Raw genomic sequence first — 19,821 nt, forward strand, 5'->3', positions numbered from 1 at the left:
TGGTGAATGGATGGCTTGTCTCTGTTAATGTTGCGTTACAGCTTTTAATTGCAAAAACATTCTTGGCAGAACCTTATTGTAGAAGGAATGAGACATGAAGCTCTAATGAGGTCACTTTTATATAGGGGGCACTTTACCTTCTACTTTAACTTCTGCATTATTTATTTTTAGGACTAGTTAGTGGTGATAACCTATAACCACATATCCTAACATTAAATAAAAAGAATTACACATGTACAGCCTAATGCCTGCAACATTTATTTTAAATAAAAGTTTTACATCAGTGGTTTGGCAAAGCCACTGTTGGACCACTGAGCAAGGTATTTAACCCTTTCTACTCCCCGTGTAGGTGTGCTTACTGTCCCCTATCTGTGTTTGCTTACTAGTGTGTATGTGTGTGTTCACTGTGTGGATGAGTTTATGGAATCATATCCTATCATATTCTTATCATGCTCCTCGTTTCCCTTAATGCCATCCCTTCCACTTCTTCATTCTCACCCTTTCCTCAACATCAGGGCCGTGCAGAGACCTTTGGAAGGGCAGGTGCTCAAAGTCAAAAGGGGGCACATGGAGAACAGATTTGCAACACTATACGGAAACATACCTTACAATATAACCGGTTGCTCTGTGGTCTTACTGTGGTGTTACTGTAAACTACAAATGAACAGAAGTCAGGTTACGGCTGTGTTTCTCAACCCTGTTCCTGTATATTCTACTGCATACTCCCACTGTTCTGCATATTGTAGAGCTTTCTTTTGTTAGAAATTCGGCCTTCAGGAACCAGGTGTTCGAATCAGGAGTCAGGAGACGTTGACTTGAGTTTATTGACACACACAGAGAGTATGGGTACAGCTCAGTCGATCAAAAGCAATCTGATTAGGGATATTTTGAGGGGACATTATATACATTGAATCCTGCTTTGAACACTGCAGGGTGGTCAATTTAATGGGGGGTTTCAAATTAGCATATAAACGATGAGGGTCCCTGCAGAGGCAAGTGGTCAGTTAACAGTCTGGGTCCCTGCAGAGATGAATGGTCAGAGATAGTGGAAGATTGACACCTCAACTTTTGTAGCAGACATGATGGAGCCACAATTGGGGGAATAGGAGAGGGTGAAAGAGTTAAAGTATAATTTGTTAAGGGCAGAATTCTATCACTTTGCTTTGCTCCACTTTAAGTGGTGGTATAATGCGTCAAATACACTGCTGGATATACATTATGATTTATTTATGGTCCATAGGGGGCTAATAGATTTGAACAGGTAAACTCCAGCTTCTAGCTAACAGGTTACCTAAATTAATTTTCATTTATTATAGCTTACAATCCTGTAATGCTAAATTAATGAACACAATTTGAAATTAAATACTTATTGGCTGATCAGGCAGATGCAGGCAAGCTAAACATTACCTTTTTTTTCTCAAACCTTGACTACCTATATAAACTAGCTAATTCCAAAGTTAAGCTAACTGACTCACAAGCTGTATTTTATTAAGAACACAGTGCGAAGACTAGTCAACCAGGATGTCCACTAGTCGCTCCAGTGGGGAGCCCTTGACCAGTTGGAAGGAGAAAAACCAACAGTGTAGGGTGAAATCAGATAAAATGGGTCACTTTTTGGCAAAGGACTTTTTTTTGGTTTATAAATTGTGAAAAGTATAATTGTTGTGGAAATATTGGAGTTACAGTATCTGTAGGTTCCCTTCTGAGCTATGACTTGATGATCGGCTAAAATGGGCCACTACCTACCTTTTTTTTTTTTTTTTTTTTTACAAAAATCAAAGTTTCTTTTTACATTTAATTTGAAATATCAGGTCAGAACATAGTTTGAAAACATTTTTATTTGTTCATTAACTTACTTTCTTTATCTCTTATCTCTTTCTATTTCTCTGATGTTCTTCCTATGATGCTCTGCCTTGCTCACTTTAGCAACCTCAGACCAATCTAAACTACTGTTACAAGTAAAGTTGTGTTGTTGCAATATAACAAACACACTTATGAAATTATAAAGAGCTAAAAAGCTACAATCTTATCTGGCTCATTTTACATGACTGCCCTTTTTAGTTGACTCTGCCGCTATATTCAGAACAGAAAATTCATTAGAAAAAAAGTGGAAAAAACACATAACATAACACAAAAACATATACAAAGCACCTAGGACGAGTAGATTAAAATATATGTTTGATTTATTTTATTTATAAAAAAAATAATTCTAAAATTGTGTAATAATAATTTAATCATTGTATTAAGTATATCATATGTAATAATATTTATACTGTGTTTAATTCTTGTATCATTGTTCATATTCAGTGGCATTTAACATAAACATGCAAAAATATATATTTGTGTAAAAACAATAAGACTTGCAGTACAAGAGAGGAATTGAAGAAAGTGTGAGGTAAAAGATGAGCATGTAAGCAGTGAGTCTTTACAGATATAATGAAAAAAGTCCCAGGACAGGAAGACTTCCTAGGTGGTAAAAAGGATTACTGTACATCAGTTGAGCAGAAATGAATCAGGTTAGGTTGAACAGGTCTGTTCTAAGTTTCACTTTAACTTTTATAAAATGAGGAAGACATTAGTCATTAGCCAGAGATTACGTTGAGAAAAATCTGACTAAACTTACTGATTCATTGTGCACTGACCAGAGGTGGAAAGTAATGAATTACATTTACTCAAGTTATTGTAATTGAGCAGATTTTATGAGTAATTTGTAATTTTTTAGTACTTTTTAAAATAGGTATTTTTACTTTTACTCAAGTACATTTTGACACAAGTAATTTACGTTGCTACATTGGAAAACTCCCAATTACTGAGTAAAAAATAAAATGCTGGGGGGAAAAAAAACAATTGTCTGAATAAAAAAATAAAAAATTATAACTTTTTAATAGTAAAGAAAAAATGGATCAAAGAAACCTATGCTAATTGTTCTTGAAAATGTTTTATATGGTGGTCTGAACAAACACTGCCTGAAAGGTCCAAAATATTATTTGGAATAATAGTTCATTAAAAACAATTTAGTTTATGATTTGTTTTTCTTTTTTTACATCAAATAATTAAAAGTAACTATGTAACTTTTACTCAAAGTACATTTTAAATTGAGTACTTTTTTACTTTTACTCAAAGTACATTTTAAATTGAGTACTTTCTACTTTTACTCGAGTAGATTTTTAGATAGGTCCTTTTACTTTTACTCGAGTAGAATTTTAGCAAACTAAAGGTACTTTTATTAATTACAATTTTTCAGTACTTTTTCCACCTCTGGCACTGACTATCATTTACTAGCTATTTTTACCAGCTAGTTATTTTCACCATGTTGTATTATATATATAATATACCATGTAATATGTACTTCAGAATGTGTCAACTAATTATTAATTGGCATTAGTTAAGACATTAATCATTACAACCTTTTAATAAATGTCTCAATGTATTATTATTTACAGCATTCTTAAGCATGGAAGGACCATTAAAGATATATTAAAGGTATATTTTCAGTAGTAAATGATAAAATAAAGTGGATGGGTCATCAGATATTAAGGAAACAGGTTTAGTACATTAAAGCAGCCATTGAAGCTAAGCAAGCACCTAAGCTGCTATTCAGCCTAAAAAAGCCTCTGCATTTGTTGATAATGCTCAGTGACCAAATAAGGAATAAAACGAGAGTAAATATTGGCAGTTGGTTACTCAGATAGCAAAGACTAAGAGCTGAGAAGGACAACAATGTGCCAAGCTTTTACTTTTCTCCTTAACAGTTTAGCTACTTTAGCCAGGCAATTTATTACATTCCCTAGGTTAGCTTAGCGTTTTAACTCATTTAAAAATTGGAGTGTTTATTTCAGGCCTTCTGCCTGATGCCAGCTGGGATAGGCTTCAGCCCCACCTGCCACCCTGATAGATAAAGCGGGTATTGACAATTAATGGATGGATGGATAGTATTTGTTTCAGTGGTCTGTGTGAGCTAAGATAAGCTAAGATAAGCTAAGATAAAAAGGCAATTTCTAATATCCAAAACAAGTAATGGTAACCGATACTCACGGACACTCCTAGCAGTTAGCTAAGGTGGGTCATAAGTGAGATCTAGATCAAGGCTGCAGATTTATATGTTATCTGCTAAACTAAGCAGTTTATTACTAGGATCTTTAAAGCAGTAACTTCAACTCTAGGGTGTGTATTTTCAGAGAAGTGGGCTTTTTTATGCTATAACGAACGTATCTTAAAATAATGCAGCGAGCAGTGAATAAAGAGAGCTAGCTTACTATGGATAAAGTTACATTTGCAAGAAAAAGTATATGAACCCTTTGGGATTACTTGGATTTCTGCATAAATTGGTCATTAAATGTTTTCTGATTTTCATCTAAGTCAACAATAGACAAAAACAGTCTGCTTAAACCAATACCACACAAACTGCATTTGTCTATTGTTGTGACTTAGATGAAGATCAGAAAACATTTAATGACCAATTCATGCAGAAATCCAAGTAATCCCAAAGGGTTCATATACTGTATATACAATCCACATAAGATGGTTTATAATGTTGCTTGCCATGGTAGAAGTTACTGAACTTGTCTTGCATTAGTTTGTGTAGGTTCAATATACGTAGCTTAGGGTCTGTGGAGGGTTGGCAGGGCAGACAACTCTCTCTGATGTTTTGAAATTGCACTGCTGTATCCATTTTACACACTTGCTCACATTGGCTCCTTTAACATTTTGTGATGTTTAATAATAAGTCATTAGCCACACTCTGATAATGTTTTATATTCTCTGTTTTACATAAATCCAGTCAAAACTAATTCCATCTCTCTGCCTTCCTCCGAGTTACTGACTGCCCACCTGTCTGACCCGATACCGAGGGATGTTGGACCTCAGGCTCACACGTCTCCTGTCCGGCCAGACTGATAGAAGTTTCTGAAGTAAGCTCTTCTCCATCCACCACCACAGATCAGCTGCTCATCGTCCATCTTACTCTCCACTACAGATTTACACCCAAGCTTACAATGAACTCTAACTGCTTCCATCGGACTGCTATACTCCTAAATATATATAACACCTATGTGGATGTATAAAAGACTTTTTTAAATTAATTTAAAAGCCGTTTGAACAGTGGTAGGATGGTCCCCCCTTAAATGTGAGTCTTGGTCCTCCCAAGGTTTCTTCCTCCTCCTGCAGCTCTGAGGGAGTTTTTCCTTTCCTCCGCGCTCACTGGGGGTTCTGTACTGTGTATTTTCTATGTTTAATGTTTTCCCTGATTCTTTGTCCTGTAATCATGTTTCTGTAAAGCTGCTTTGTGCCAACACCAATTGTAAAAAGCGCTATACAAATAAATTTGAAGTTAAAATTAAAGAATTAAAGAAATTAAAATAGATTTGAAGTATATATTTCATATTGTAATCCTAGCAATTAATGTTTTCTCTTATTTCTCATATTTCAAAGGGATGTATTGAACTTTTACTCTGTTATTTATGTATTCACTTCAGACAGTAATTTAGTAGTTTTTAAGGCTGTTTGGTAATTTGGTATCTTTTTTCCAGGTAGGAATGTTGTGTATATTCATTTATTATAGATAACAGTCAAACAACTTGTTTGTAGATTGAGAATATCGCATGGTAAAATTGGGCAGTTAATTTAGGACACTGAAACCTTGGTTATTTATTTGACCTGACACTGAAAGTAATCTAAGAGACTGAAATGTTTAGGGGTAGTACAAATGCATTTATTTTAAGGCTTTGACATCCAGATGATGAGAAAATTTTAATTAAATCCAGGCAATTCGAACTGTGCAAGGCACATCTGGCACCAATGCTTGTCTTCTAGCATTACATTTAGGTTTACATAAAGCGTTCAGCAGTCAGTGTAATATCCTGCTCAATCCCTAAGTATTGGAATACAGCACAATGTGGGGTAACTCATCCCCCAGTAAAACTGTGCCAGATATCTAAGTCATGAATTTAATTAATTCAAATGTCTCAGTCATTTTCATATGATGTAAATGTTGCAATTGATTCAAACTTTCCAATTTCTCAGAATTGGAGAAATTGCAGACCCTCCTTCCAGCAATGCAGCCTTCCCCACAGCTATTTATTCTTCCAGTGCTCTGCAACAACAGCACCTGGCTCTGTCCATAGGCCGAACCCAGTTGGCGGTGTCAATGGCAAGGGTGGGCAAAAAACCCCACCTGAGGACTTGTGAGGAGGGGTGGCTGAGGACTGAGTGCAGGTATTTCCAGGAAAAAAAAAACAGTTGGACCAGTAGTGTGTTTGGGTTTTGGTGGAAAGTTTTAGGTAAGATCCCTGCTTCATGTGTTGTTTCCTGACTGCTAGGTAATTCTGCTTAATTAATCACAGATTCATTTTAGTGTTCAATTAAATTTTATTTGGACTTTATTAAGGTACATAAAAGTGTAGCTATAATAAATTGGTCTAGTGTTGTAAGAGATTAATTTATCACAGAGTATGTAATTAATTAAATAAATGTTTTAAACTCCTAACAACACTACAGTTTACCTCTTTAATGCTTTAAGTAAAATGTTTTTTAGGAACACATAATAAAATAGTGAGCAAAGTGAGCTAGCCAGAGATCAGTTCATCTGTGCTATAACTGCCAGAGAGCTACGCAGTTGGCACATCCCCGCACGCTGCAGGAGGCGCTGGAGCTGGCTCTAGAGAGAGAGGCAGTGGGAGCAGCTGCAGAGAACTATCACATCGGAGCTGGGCCTGCTGTGAGGACCGCTGGATAAGAGAGTCCCGGCCATGATAAACCAGCGTGGGCTGCTGAGTTAACTGAACTGATCCATGCAGTGTCGCTGCATTCACCACGCAGTGGCATTCGCCCTCGTCTGAGCCCTCCAGTGTGCTGGGTGTGTGGCCAGGCCGGTCACATCAGCGTGCAGTGCCCCAAGCAAGTTCATCGTCAGGGAAATGACGCGGGTCTGTGTAAATGGGACGACACAGACCCCTGCATTTGTGTCCCACCTGCCCCTGCTGGATGGAGCCCAACCAAGGGATCGGGGCTCCACTCCCCCCGAAGCAGATGACATAACAGAGTCTGCACGGGTCGTGGGCTGGACGCACGCTGGGAACTTTTGCCATGTCTCTATCACCCTGGCAGGCACCCCATGTGTGGCCCTGGTCGACACGGGCTCCACTGCTACTTTAGTGCGGCCAGATCTGGTTCCAGTTGAAACGCGATTGGAATCTACAGTTGTGAAACTTCAAACAGTGACTGGTGAGCTAGCCCCGATACTTGGAAGAGGGGTGATCACTATTCGGGTGGGGGACATGTCAGTGAACTTTGAGGTCTGGGTCACAGCAGTCCAAGACCCATGCATATTAGGTCTGGATTTCCTGCTGCTCACTGTGTTTTGGACCTGAGGAAGAACACACTGACTTTTCCAGGGGGCCCCACTGTTGAAATGGTACACCCCACACAGACCCCATGCCCGCACCCAGACACCACAACAGCCGCATAAATTTAACCCCCTCTTCATTGCCCGTTCCATCCACAACCCCCCTGCTTCTCACACCCCAGTCCCCAACCTGTGTGCATCCACCTCTCCTGGACCAACAACCTGTGGGGGGGCTGACAGACAAGCAGCAGTAAGGGAGATGTGAAAACTTCGAGCCCCAACAAAAAGAGGATCTGTGGGAAGACATTTTTGCTCTAAAGGAGGGGGAGGTAGGCCTAACATACCTGCAGTATGAAATTGACACAGGAGTTGCAAGGCCCATTAAAACATGCCCCCGCCGTCTTCCCCTCGCCCACCAGGCAGCTGCTGATAATGCTATCGAGGAGATGCTGAGGAACGGAATAATTGAGCCCTCCAACAGCCCCTGGGCCTCGGGGGTTGTGATGGTCAACAAGAAAAAGAGCACAAAAATGAGATTTTTTAGACCTCTGAACAGTGTCACAAAAAACCCGCTGCCCCACATTGACGAGTCACTGGACTTGGTGTCAGGCTCGTCCTGGTTCTCCTTTTGGATCTACGCAGAGGGTACTGGCAGGTTCCCCTGAGCCCTGACGCTAAACCAAAGACTGCTTTTTGCACTGGGAGAGGGCTGTGGCATTTTCGTGTTCTCTGTTTCGGCCTGTGCAACGCCCCAGCCACTTTTGAACGCCTGATGGAAAAGGTCCTGGCTGGAATACCCCGGCGGGAGTGCCTAGTATACCTGGATGACATTCTGGTGCACGGGAGCTCCTTCAAGGCCGCCTTGGCATCCCTGCGGCTGGCCCTACAAAAGATAGCAGCAGCAGGTCTGAAGCTCCACCCAGACAAGTGCTGTTTTAGGCGGAGAGAACTGGAGTTTCTGGGCCACAGGATCGGAGGGGAGGGCATTAGCACCTTGGAGGAAAAAATGCAGGTTGTGAAGGACTGGCCAGCTCCCTCCAATCTGAGGGAGCTAAAGAGCTTTATTGGGCTGGCATCCTACTACAGGCACTTAGTGCGTGGCTTCTCTTGCATAGCTGCGCCCCTGTTCTAGCTGCAGCGTAAGGGCAGTGATTTTGTCTGGACACCGGAGTGCGAGCAGACCTTCAGCTGCTTGAAGGAGGCATTGACCGGGTCACCCATCCTCACCCAGACCCCAATTGGCCATTTGTGCTGGACACAGATGCCAGCGACGTGGGGATGGGAGCAGTGCTGAGCCAAGTGGACCATGAAGGGGAGAAAGTGGTGGCTTATTTCAGTAAGACTTTCAATAAAGCTGAACGGCAATATTGTGTGACACGCAGATAGCTCCTTGCTATTGTGAGAGCAATAAGCCACTTCAAGTACTATCTCTGCGGCCTGCCGTTCACCGTCCGGCCGACCACGCTGCCCTCCAGTGGTTAATGCCATTCAAAGAGCCAAAAGGGCAGATCGCGTGCTGGCTGGAGGAGCTGGCAACTTATGTCTTCCAGGTGGAGTACAGAGCGGGAGCACGTCACGCTAATGCAGACGCCATGTCCAGGCGTCCCTGTGCCCATGACGGTTGCCGCTACTGCGAAAAGAGAGAGGACCAGGAGAACAAGCTCCGCTGTGAGGAGGAGCAGGACCGAACGCCAGATAGAGATGCGCTGCTCTGCAGAGTTACACAAGTGGTCGACCCCCCAGAGTGGAAAACGCAACAAGAGCAGAACCCAGACTTAGAACCAGTGCTGCAGAGGGTGGAGGCAGGCCAAAAACCTGAGTGGAACGAAATCGCTGGGTGTTCTCCTGCTGCTAAAGGGCTGTTTGAGAAGTTTTCAGTGCTCCGAGTGAAGGATGGAGTGCTCCAGAGGGCCTGGAAGGAGCCAGCTACAGGGGAGGAGAGGTGGCAGGTAGTGGTTCCCAGGGTGCTTAGAGAGTCAGTCCTGAAAGTCTGTCATAGGTCTGCCGGCATAGGTCACCAGCAGAAATTGTGTTTGACAAACCCCCAGACACACCAGCAGTACCCCCGGGCCAGAGTATGCACGGAGGCTTCAGGATCGGATGGAGTCAGCCCATGCGTTTGCTCTTGACCAGCTGCAGAAATCGGGCATAATACAGAAAAGGAACTATGATCTCAGGGCCAGAGGAAGAGATTTTACGGCTGGGGACCTGGTGTGGGTGTACAGCCCAAAAAGAAAGAAGGGCCGGTGCCCAAAACTGGACTGTCATTGGGTGGGGCCGTGTGAAGTGCTAGAGAAACTAGGAGAGGTAGTGTAAAGGGTTCAGCTGCCACCTGGGGGTAGACGGGTAGCTCTCCACCGGGACAGGTTGGCCCCATACAGGGGGGATGTACGCCCCCATCCTCGGCCTGCACCCTCATCCCCTTACCAAAGGAGCCGGAGGGCTACATCCACAGACTCACCGTTCCCCTTTTCAACTCCCCACAGTCTGTCACACCCCCAGAGTCACCTCCAGACTCATTCCCTGTTCAGCAGCAAGTACAGCCCCTTAGGGGCAGCCTCAATAGGCCCCAGAGACAGAGAAGGGGCCCCAGGTCATCTCAGAGACTTTGTTTACTGATCCCTCGGGGCGAGAGACTTATTAAGGGGGGAGCAATGTAGTGAATTTGCGTTTATGTTCTGTTTACTGTTAATTTACTGTTCTGTTCTGGGCTTGTGATTGGGGGGAGCCGGGCAGGGGGAGGGGCAGAGCAGGAAAGCATGGGTCTCAGAGTGTGTGTGTGAGCTGGGAGTGAGTGAGAGGCTGCCCGTGAGTGTGTGTGCTGAGAGTGAGAGCTAGAGTTAGAGTTAGCCAGTTAGCACTAGCCGTTTGTTATTTTTCGGCGTGGTTGTGGCCAACAGCAACCTGTGTTCTAAGTTTGCAATAAAGCAACTTAAACTGCCTACTCGGTCCTTCTTTCAGCGTCAGATTAAGAAAAGTGTCAAAACCATGGGAGCAACCATATATAATTTGCAAGTAAGAAAATATTATTGAGGCTAAGGCTTCTTTATACACTCATTGTCATGGTTTGTAAACTGTGGAATGAAAAAAAGTCAAATACTGAATGCTTACAGGGTAAGACATCTTTGACATCTTGTAGCATCTAAAAATAATTTCCTTTTATGAATAAATAAATTTACACATACTCCCCATCCTTTATCAAGTAGGAAGCAGATACTTACAGGAGGAGTGGCTGCTGGGGAAACTCTTGCGGCCCTCAGAAACCATGTCTGGTTCTCCTGTACACAGCATTTTAGCATTCATTTGGCCGTCAGGAAAGCAGCGATGGAAGTAGTCAGGTCTCGGCCTGTGAAACAGGAACAGATTTGATTTATGGGTTTGCTAGTTGTAGCATTATTTATGATACATTATTATGATTTATGATTTATAAATATTATGCTACTACAACAGGAAACTAATATGTGAAACTGAATTAGACTTTCTTGTTATCAGCAAAATATCATTGCCTTTTTCCGTGTAGATCCACCTACATTGAAAAAAAAGCAGCACAACATACTGAAAAATGTCTGTCTGTGAATAAACTAAAATGAACAAGATATTAATATTATTATTATTATTAGTAGTATTATTATTATTATTATTATTATTATTTTTATTATTATTAAATAATCAAAAACGCAAAAAAATATTTACATGTGGAATCCAGTAAGTGTATGTAAAAGCTAATAAAACAGTAAAAAACAGAACTGTTTTTTGCATTACCTGCCAACTATCAACTTGATAGTATTTGTGAAGACACCGTTCAGTGCCAGTGCGAGAGACACAGCTGTGGAAGAGAAGACTATTACTTTATATCCAGTTTAAAAAACACATTCATGTCTGGTATTTAACAGAAAATATTGCACACTTAATACGTACAAAAATGTCTTTAATATCATTATTTTCTTTTATCTTTTATCAGACTCAGAGCTCTTTTTCATAGAAACCAATCTAACTAGCTCCTATTCCATTTCCAACTTACTCCAAATTCAGCCACAAATTCTCTGTGACCTCAAGTTTAGAGCATTCAATATTCTGGCTAATAACACTGTCATTTCTGTAACACTGATTTTTGTGCACATCGCAATGACAATGCTTAAACAATATATCATGCAGCCCTAGCTAGTGTATACAGTATCTGACAAAAGTAAGTACACCCCTTACATTTTTGTAAATATTTTATTAATTCTTTTTATGGGACAACTGAAGGCATGACACTTTGAAACAATGTAAAGTAGTCAGTGTACAGCTTGTATAAGACTGTGAACTTGCTGTGTCCTAAACATCTCGCTTGGAGCGCAGAAACTCGGTTCCGATACAGCAGCTCACAGGCGCCGTGTGCTGCAGGCATTACCATTTAGTGATGTCTCCCTTTATCGCCACCTACCCACCTGGAGGGAGCAGGGCTAATTTTGCTCCCTCTGAGCACCGGCAGCGCCTGGCAAAGCTGCATGAGCAGGGGTTTAAACCTGCATCCTCCCACTCATAGCGACAGCGCTTTAGACCGCTGGACCACTCGGCACTCCTGTATTAATTACAATATTAACCACTTTTTTTGTTTTTATTACACTTTATTGTATACAAATATTACAAATGTCTTACTTAAATTATGCTTAAAGTGTACTAAATTGTACTAACTGTACTAAAATGTAACTATTTTTAAATATGCTTACAGTAAAATTATAATACACTTAATGAGTATTACAACTGTATCACTATTATACACCAGGTATATTAGAAATGTACTAAGAATTTATGTTAAATATAGTACAAATATGCTTTTTGTTCCTGTCCTTTGTATATAGCACACTTTTAGTATACTTTGTTGGCGTCTGTGAGCTGATGTACTGGAACCGAGCCGCTGTGCTTTCCTCCAAGTGCGCTGACTGCTCGGCAATGATGCATCAGCAGCAGCTCGAAAAGAAGCGGTGTGACTTCACATGTATCAGAGGAAGCATGTGTTAGTCTTCACCCTCCTGGCGTGTTGGGGCATCACTAGTGATAGGGGGAGTCCTAATGAGTGGGTTGGGTAATTGGCCGAAAATGGGAAAAAAAAGTTATTTAACACTGTCTTCTATTTACTTATATTTATATTTTCCTAATTATAAACAGAACATTTTAACTATCATATGAAATACATTAAATGCCATACATAAATATATACATTTTTTTAATTTACCAATGTAGTAATTTAATTTGCTTTCTAAAAAAAACATGATACTTTGTACTTCAAGTTAACTACTGTAACTTGTTTTTAACACATTTAAAAATGTACAAAAGTATATTTGGAAATAAGTATTTTAGAAGTATATTGTATTACATTAAACTAAAAGTGTACTTCATAGTTGTCTATTTATTTAAAATACACTATATTGTACTTTTTAAAAAGTATGATAAAATTTTACTGATGAAAGCATAATATTAATGTACTTTTAAAGTACTTTAAGTAAGTACATAAATCTGTAAGTATATTTACAGCATACTTAGACATTTTCAATATGTTTTAAGTACAATTAAGTATATATTTTTTGCCTTTATTTGACAAAAATTGACAGTTACAATATCACAAAAAATTGCACAACATCAAAAACATTTCATATCATATTACAATAATTATTAATATTGCCTCCGCCATGATCTGCTTTCTCTTACTCACTGAACAAATCCCGTCAGGGAGGGGGGAAAAACACTGCCCGCCCACACTAAAAACTGATTGGCTGTCTCACAGACTCTTTGCAGAGAACAGGCTAATCAGAAGCCTCTCTGTTTTCTCTCTCTCCTTCCCACACGGGATTAGAGAAAAAAAGTCTGTCGCCTGTGTGCGCGTTTGGAACACTCGTTCTGAATTCCGGGAGATTATATGTGACTCACAGGCATCAGGGAGCCACTACTGAAATGCGGGAGACTCCCGCAGCTTCAGGGAGACTTGGTTTGTCTGAGCTACAGTTCATTGGAAACCATGAATGACAACATGTACTGTAACTGTAGAGCATAATCCCCAGCCTTCGGGAAACTGGGCCGCAGGGCAGTATTCCAACGTGATAACGACCCCGAACACACCTCCAGGATGACAACTGACTTGCTAAAGAAACTGTGGGTGAAGATGTTGCACTGTCCAAGCGTGTTTGCAGACCTAAACCATATTGAGCCTCTGTAAGGCACCCTCAACCTGTAAAATAGTGGTGGACACACAAAATATTGACACTTTAGGCAATATTTGGCCATTTTTACCATTTATACTCACTTTTGTTGCCAGTGGTTTAGACATAAAAAAAAAACAGTTGGAGATGCCAAGCCGCTGCGTTGATTAGAAATATCCACATTACACATTGTTATCAGAGCAGAGCGTCAGAGCAGAGGCACCTCTGCTAAGCTGTTTTTTTAGCATGTCTTTTAGCCTTTTAAGCCGTTTTTTATCCCATCTCCCGCTGAGTAACAGGTTCTCTGTGCTGGAGGAGTTGGAAGATGTTCTCATCTCTTTCACTCCTTCCTCTCCTGTTCCCCCTCTGCCTACTCGAGTGAGCTCCCCAACAGCTCACTTTACACTGGACCTGTAATGGAGCAGCGGACCTGTAATTTGGAGCAGCGGACCCGCCACAACACCTCAAAGCCGCCCCGTCAAACCATCAGCTTGACACGTCTGAGCATCAGAAACGCCGCTCTCCGCCGCAGGCCTCCCACGGAGCACCCTCGCTGGCCTTCCTGCCAGTGAACAGCGTTGTGCAGCCCCCCCATACAAGCCCCGCTGTTGAACTTGATCGCTCGGCGGAGACAGAGCACCTCGACTCGGGACGCTGCTGCACGGCCTACCCGCCCCCCACGGACTGACCGTCGCCAAGCGTCTCACAGTTTCCCCAGACCTGCGCCCTCCTCCAACAACTCTAATAGTAGGTGACTCTATCACAAGATTTCTAAAGCATCACACAGCGAAACACTCTGTTTCTGGTGCTAAAGTTAAAGACCTTACACAGCAGTTTCCTGCTCTGCTACAGAGATATTCCACTGTGCAGAAGATAATCATTCATGTTAAATGAAATGACACCAAAGCTCAAAGCACTGAACTGTTGAAAAGAGACTTGTTGTTTTCGATTAAGGACTGTGAGAAACTTTTTATCTCTGGCCCGATCCCACCAGTGGGCAGAGGCTCAGGGCATTTTAGTTGCATTTTAAACCTTCATACCTGGCTACAAAAGACCTGTCTCTCCTATGGCCTGGCTTTTATTGACAATTTTAACCTGTTTTGGAACCGTCCTTCATTCTACAGGCATGACGGAATCCATCCAAGCAGGCTCGGTTCACAGGGTTTGGTGCACAATATATGTTACCCTGTTTTTAACCTTAGTTGACTGCCTAAAAATGAGAATACTTATTTAATTTTACCAGTAGTTACTGTGCATAATCCTAAGAACAGCACTTTCTATAATCTTAAAAAAAGAAAAATACATAGAGCCTTCTCTACTTCAATTGTGTCCTCTTATTAAATTTAATGATTTTATAGTTTTAAACATACAAAGGGTGGAATTCTGCATTTAAATATCAGAAGCCTACTGCAAAAAGATAAATGTGTGTTCATTGGTAACCATAATTCAGACCTACAGCCCATGACCAATCAGTCCCACAGTTTTCATCAGTTTTATTTAATATTTTTATCAATGATCTTGCCATCTCTACCTTAGACTGCAAATTACACCGTTACCAGATGATTCAATCTTATACTGCTCAAGGGATTCTGAACAAGCTGCACTAAAAAACATATTTTTTTAAATCATTCTTTTAACACTCTACAGACTGCTCTATTTAAACTTAAGATAGCTTTAAATGCTAATAAAACCAAATTCATGCTGTTTTCCATATTTTCAAATAGTGTTTTAAATTTCATAACTATTACTACCCTGTAGTAGTAGTAGTATCTCTGTATCTGGCTCGATAAAATACTTTCTTTTAAATCCCATATTACCAAACTCGCCATTAAGTGAAGACAAAAGCTCGGACTTCTTTATCGGAATAAGTCCTGTTTACCCGTGCGCGCTAAACAAGAATAGTGGAGGTAACCATAATAGCAGTGCTGGACTATTGTAATGTCATTTGCAAAAAAGCGTCCACCAGTGCTCTCAAACCACTACATACAATCTACCACTCTGCTCTGAGATTTATTACTGGCGACCCTTACACTACTCACCACTGCACACTATATAGAGTTGGTTGGTTCTTACTAGCTGCACAAAGAGAATCTCATTGGCTAATTTTTATTTATAAATCACTTTCTGGAACGTTAAAGCTCAGCTCACTGGGATCACTTAATCATTTGAAACTTTTAGTTTCTAAACATCACCAGAAACTTCATGTCACGTCTGGTGCTGTTAGCTCCTCTGTCCCTTCCACACCCAGCTCTAACGGAGGTTCTCAGGTCAACAACTACATTACCCAGAATGCACCACCCGCTGACATCACGCACTCACCTGATCACGTGACACCTCACCTGCTTCCTCAAGGAAGTCCTGAATACTGATTACTGGCACTATAAAAGAGCACTCCACACAAACACCCACACCGCGTATTGTAGGTTCTCCTCATTACAAAGCGTTACTTTATCTCTTGTCTCAGTTTATCTTGTGTATGACCTTGCTTTTGTTTTCTTGAAGCCGATTTTTGCCTTTGCCTCTGATTTTGGATTGCTTGTGTATTACCTGGACTGTGTTTTCACTACTGCCTCCTGGATTACCTCTGACATTGGATCTCTCGTGTATGAACTCTGGACTGTCTCTCGTTTATGGTATGGTTTTGTCTTCATTGCTCTGGTTATTGGTGATTACCCATTTTTCTGTATTGACTACGTCTCACATCTGTTTATTTTATAATAAACACGTTTTTATCAGTATCTGCACGTGTCTGCATTCTGTGCTCACCATGACACTTCACTGTGACTGTTTTAAAGTTTTTTTAATTAGTTTATCTTTTTCTTATTATTTTAGTTTTTAATTTATTATTACTTTTTTATTTTAATGTTTTATATTTTGATTATGTTCTTAGTTCATTATTATTAATTTTTATAATTTCTTATCATTCTTATCATTTTATTTTACTTTTACTATTACCTTTTTATTTATTTTATATTTTATAAGTTCTTGTTTTTATGATCTTTTAGAATTTTCTATTTTACATTATTCTATTATTAATGCATATAATTTAATTTAATTAATTAAATTAAATGTTTTTAATCCCTTTAATGCTGTAAATGCTCTGCAACATTATGAATGAGGTTCACCCTAAATATTTTCCCGAGTAAAAATAAAGGTTGATTGATTAAATGTCTTTAAATATCTCAGTTTTAAGAGATATTAAATTTGGGTGTGAGTTGTGGGATTTTTGATCGAGAGAGCTCAGTTTAAAAAAACACATTGTAACACCTTTGCCCATGTTTATTGTGACTGTTCATTATTCGGTCATTTCTCTCTGTTGTTTTTGTCTCTTCTCTGTCCTAGACTTGTCCTGTCATCAATGTTCTCACCATGTCTCATTTTTAACCCAGCCCCCCTTGTTATCTTGCCAGGTGTTCCTTGTCTGTGTATATATAACTCATGTTTTCCTTTGTTCTCTGTCATGCTTTTGACCTGTTGTTTTCTTGACCCACAGTCCTGCTTATTTGTTCCCCCTGAGTTTCTGGTTCGTTAGCTTTAGTTTGTTTGTTTATTGACTTCTTGTTTGATAGCCCCTGATTTTCTGGCTAGTCCTTTGACATTTTGTTTTGTAATCTTAGGGCCGGTGATGGCAAAGTTACTTTGAAAAAGTAATCTTATTGTTAGTAATCATTCACCCCTTAATAAATTACTCCTTACAAAGTAACTTAGTTACTTTATGGGTTACTTGATTTCAAAAGTAACTAAATTACTTTTTAGGGTTACGTTTCTAAGTTAACCCTAACGTTTTAAGTTTCTGCCGCCTCATCAACATAACAGTTTTGCCAAAACTCACTTTACTGGAGATTTTGCTCCACCTTTGGGTCTTGTTCTGTAAGTGTGCCTCTGTGACTCCAAATGTTTCTTCTAATTAGATGTTCTAGTTAGACTGTGTGTGAGAGCTTGGGGTCTGTGTGTGTGTGTGTGTTCAGCCCGAGTGCTTGTTTTAGCTGGTTAGCTTGTTAGCTCACTAGCTTGTTGTTATTTTTGGTGTGGTTGCAGCCGTTCCAGCAATAAAGCGATGACTGTAAAAACCTTTCTTGTACATCCTTTCAATGCATCCAGTCAGTTGCTACAATATCTGTTTACTAAGGAAAATGACAAAAAAACGCACAGTAACTTTATTCTGATTACTGGATTGGAAATAGTAACCCATTAGATTACTCGTTACTGAAAAAAATGGACAGATTAGATGTATCATTAACATCACTGCTTAGAGCCCTATTTTAGTGATTTATAGTGCATCTGTTAGGTGCACATTGTGCAGCTGGATGCAGGGCAACGGTATTAATTGTCTTAGGTAATCATGGGTGTGATTTGGGTGTAATGTGAAATAAATCAGTGAGCCAGTTGTCATTCCCTTTAAGAGGCAGGTGAGCTCTAACTTTGAAGCATTCGTATCTTAACAGGACTACCCTTTTGTGCGTCTCAGCAGAGCATACTGACCTGCGCATTCACACTGTGAAGATACGCCAGCAGCTCACTAAAGGTAACATCGATGTTATTTCATTAAATAATGTAGGATAGAAATGAGATTCGCGACATGCCTTTCACAGGCTGTGCGAAAGGGTTTGATGTGTTTGTTTTATAGTCATGGTTTGATTGTTTCATTTTTAACTTAGTTTGTTCTGAAATGCCTAATAATAAAACCATCTTGCATTTGCATCCCGACTCTGAATCGTTACACACATTCATAACTCTGTATGTCTTCACAATATATCTGTTATGTCACATGATGACACAACCCCACTTAAAGAGAAACATCTAGTCCTTGCACCTGCACATTTCAACAATGGCTGTCAATCAATCAGTGGGTGAAAACACCTGTTTTAGGCCAGTCTTCTACATTAGATATTAGATTTGACCTTGCATTGTGCTCTGCACCCCCTACATCTGTGCTTATTTTGCCTTCTGTGATAAGAAATAGTAAAATGAAATGCCATAATGTTGCCATGTTTTGACCTTGAACAGAGCAGAGGATTTGTTTAAAGTGTTCCACATGTTTGTGTTTAGCTGTGCAGGCATGAACAATTCCTTAAGTTCAAACATCGGCATTCGCTGTGGGTATGGTTTGTAAAGTTGTGATCTGAGGCATTAGGCAAAATTTGTTCAAAGACTCTTTTTAAAATGAGACAGAGATAAAAAACTGTAGGAGCCCCCAGTTCTAGGCTGGTTTTCTTGCGATTGCATCATAGAAAAAGGTTATGCACTGAATCAGGGGTTTACTCAGTTTTTTCTAATACATTAAGAAACTAGATCTGTGAATATGCACAATTTTTTGCCATGGGCTTCAGATATTACCCAGACCTAGGGACGGGAAACCAAGCTGTGCTTTCATACATAACGTGTCTGTTGATGCTGAAACACAGGAGTTCCTTTGTTTTCTTAAAAGTTAAATAAAATTAAAGATGTGAATCACATTTTTCTTCTGTACAGGCCAAGCTTTTACTTTAACAACAGTCGCAAGAAAAAGTATGTAAGCCTTTTGCGATTACTTGGATTTCTGTATGAATTGGTCATTAAATGTGTTCTGATCTCATCTATGACACAAGAAAATATATATATATGCATGCATGGTTTTATTGAACACAGCATGTTAACATTGAGGGGATAAAAATTTTGTGAACCTTTGGATTTAATAACTGGTTCACCCTCCTTTGGCAGCAATAACCTCAACCAAATGTTTACTGTACAGTTGCAAGAAAAAGAGCTCTCAGAAGACCTACATTCAAGAATTGTTGACTTGCATGAAGCTGGAAATGGTTACAAAAGTATCTCTAAAAGTCTTGATGTTCATATGTCTACAGTAAGACAGACGGTCTACAAATGGAGAAGACTTACAGAAATCTCTGGAACATGCTAACATTTTTGTTGATAAATCTTCAATACAGAAAACATTAAACAAGAATAAAGTTCATGGGAGGACACCACGGAGGAAGCCACTGCTGTCCAAAAATATTGCTGCACAATTGAAGTTTGCAAAAGAGCACCTGGATGTTCCACAGCAGTACTGGCTAAATATACTGTTAATAGATGAAACCAAAATTAAGTTGTTTGGAAGGAACAGCCAACACTATGTGTGGAGAAAAAAAGCACAGCACACCATCATCAAAACCTCATCCCAACTGTGAAATATGGTGGAGGGGCATCATGGTTTGGGGCTGTTTTGCTGCCTCAGGGCCTGGACGGATTGCCATCATCAACGGAAAAATGAATTCCCAAGTTTACCAAGACATTTTGCAGGAAAACTAAAGACCATCTGTC

At 40.0% G+C, this 19,821-nt stretch overlaps 1 protein-coding gene across 1 annotated transcript in view; it reads right to left on the bottom strand.

Annotated features, from left to right (window-relative positions):
- plpp4 (phospholipid phosphatase 4) overlaps positions 1-19,821 on the bottom strand; it is a 234,351-nt gene that overhangs the window by 79,897 nt on the left and 134,633 nt on the right. The window contains exons 4-5 of the mRNA XM_049481547.1: positions 11,105-11,168; positions 10,564-10,688 (exon numbers count right to left, since the gene is read on the bottom strand). Coding sequence (XP_049337504.1) covers positions 10,564-10,688; positions 11,105-11,168 — 189 coding nt within the window. The remainder of the gene's footprint in view (positions 1-10,563; positions 10,689-11,104; positions 11,169-19,821) is intronic.

Source organism: Astyanax mexicanus, chromosome 7 (assembly GCF_023375975.1).
Source record: "Astyanax mexicanus isolate ESR-SI-001 chromosome 7, AstMex3_surface, whole genome shotgun sequence".
Lineage (NCBI taxonomy): Eukaryota > Metazoa > Chordata > Actinopteri > Characiformes > Acestrorhamphidae > Astyanax > Astyanax mexicanus.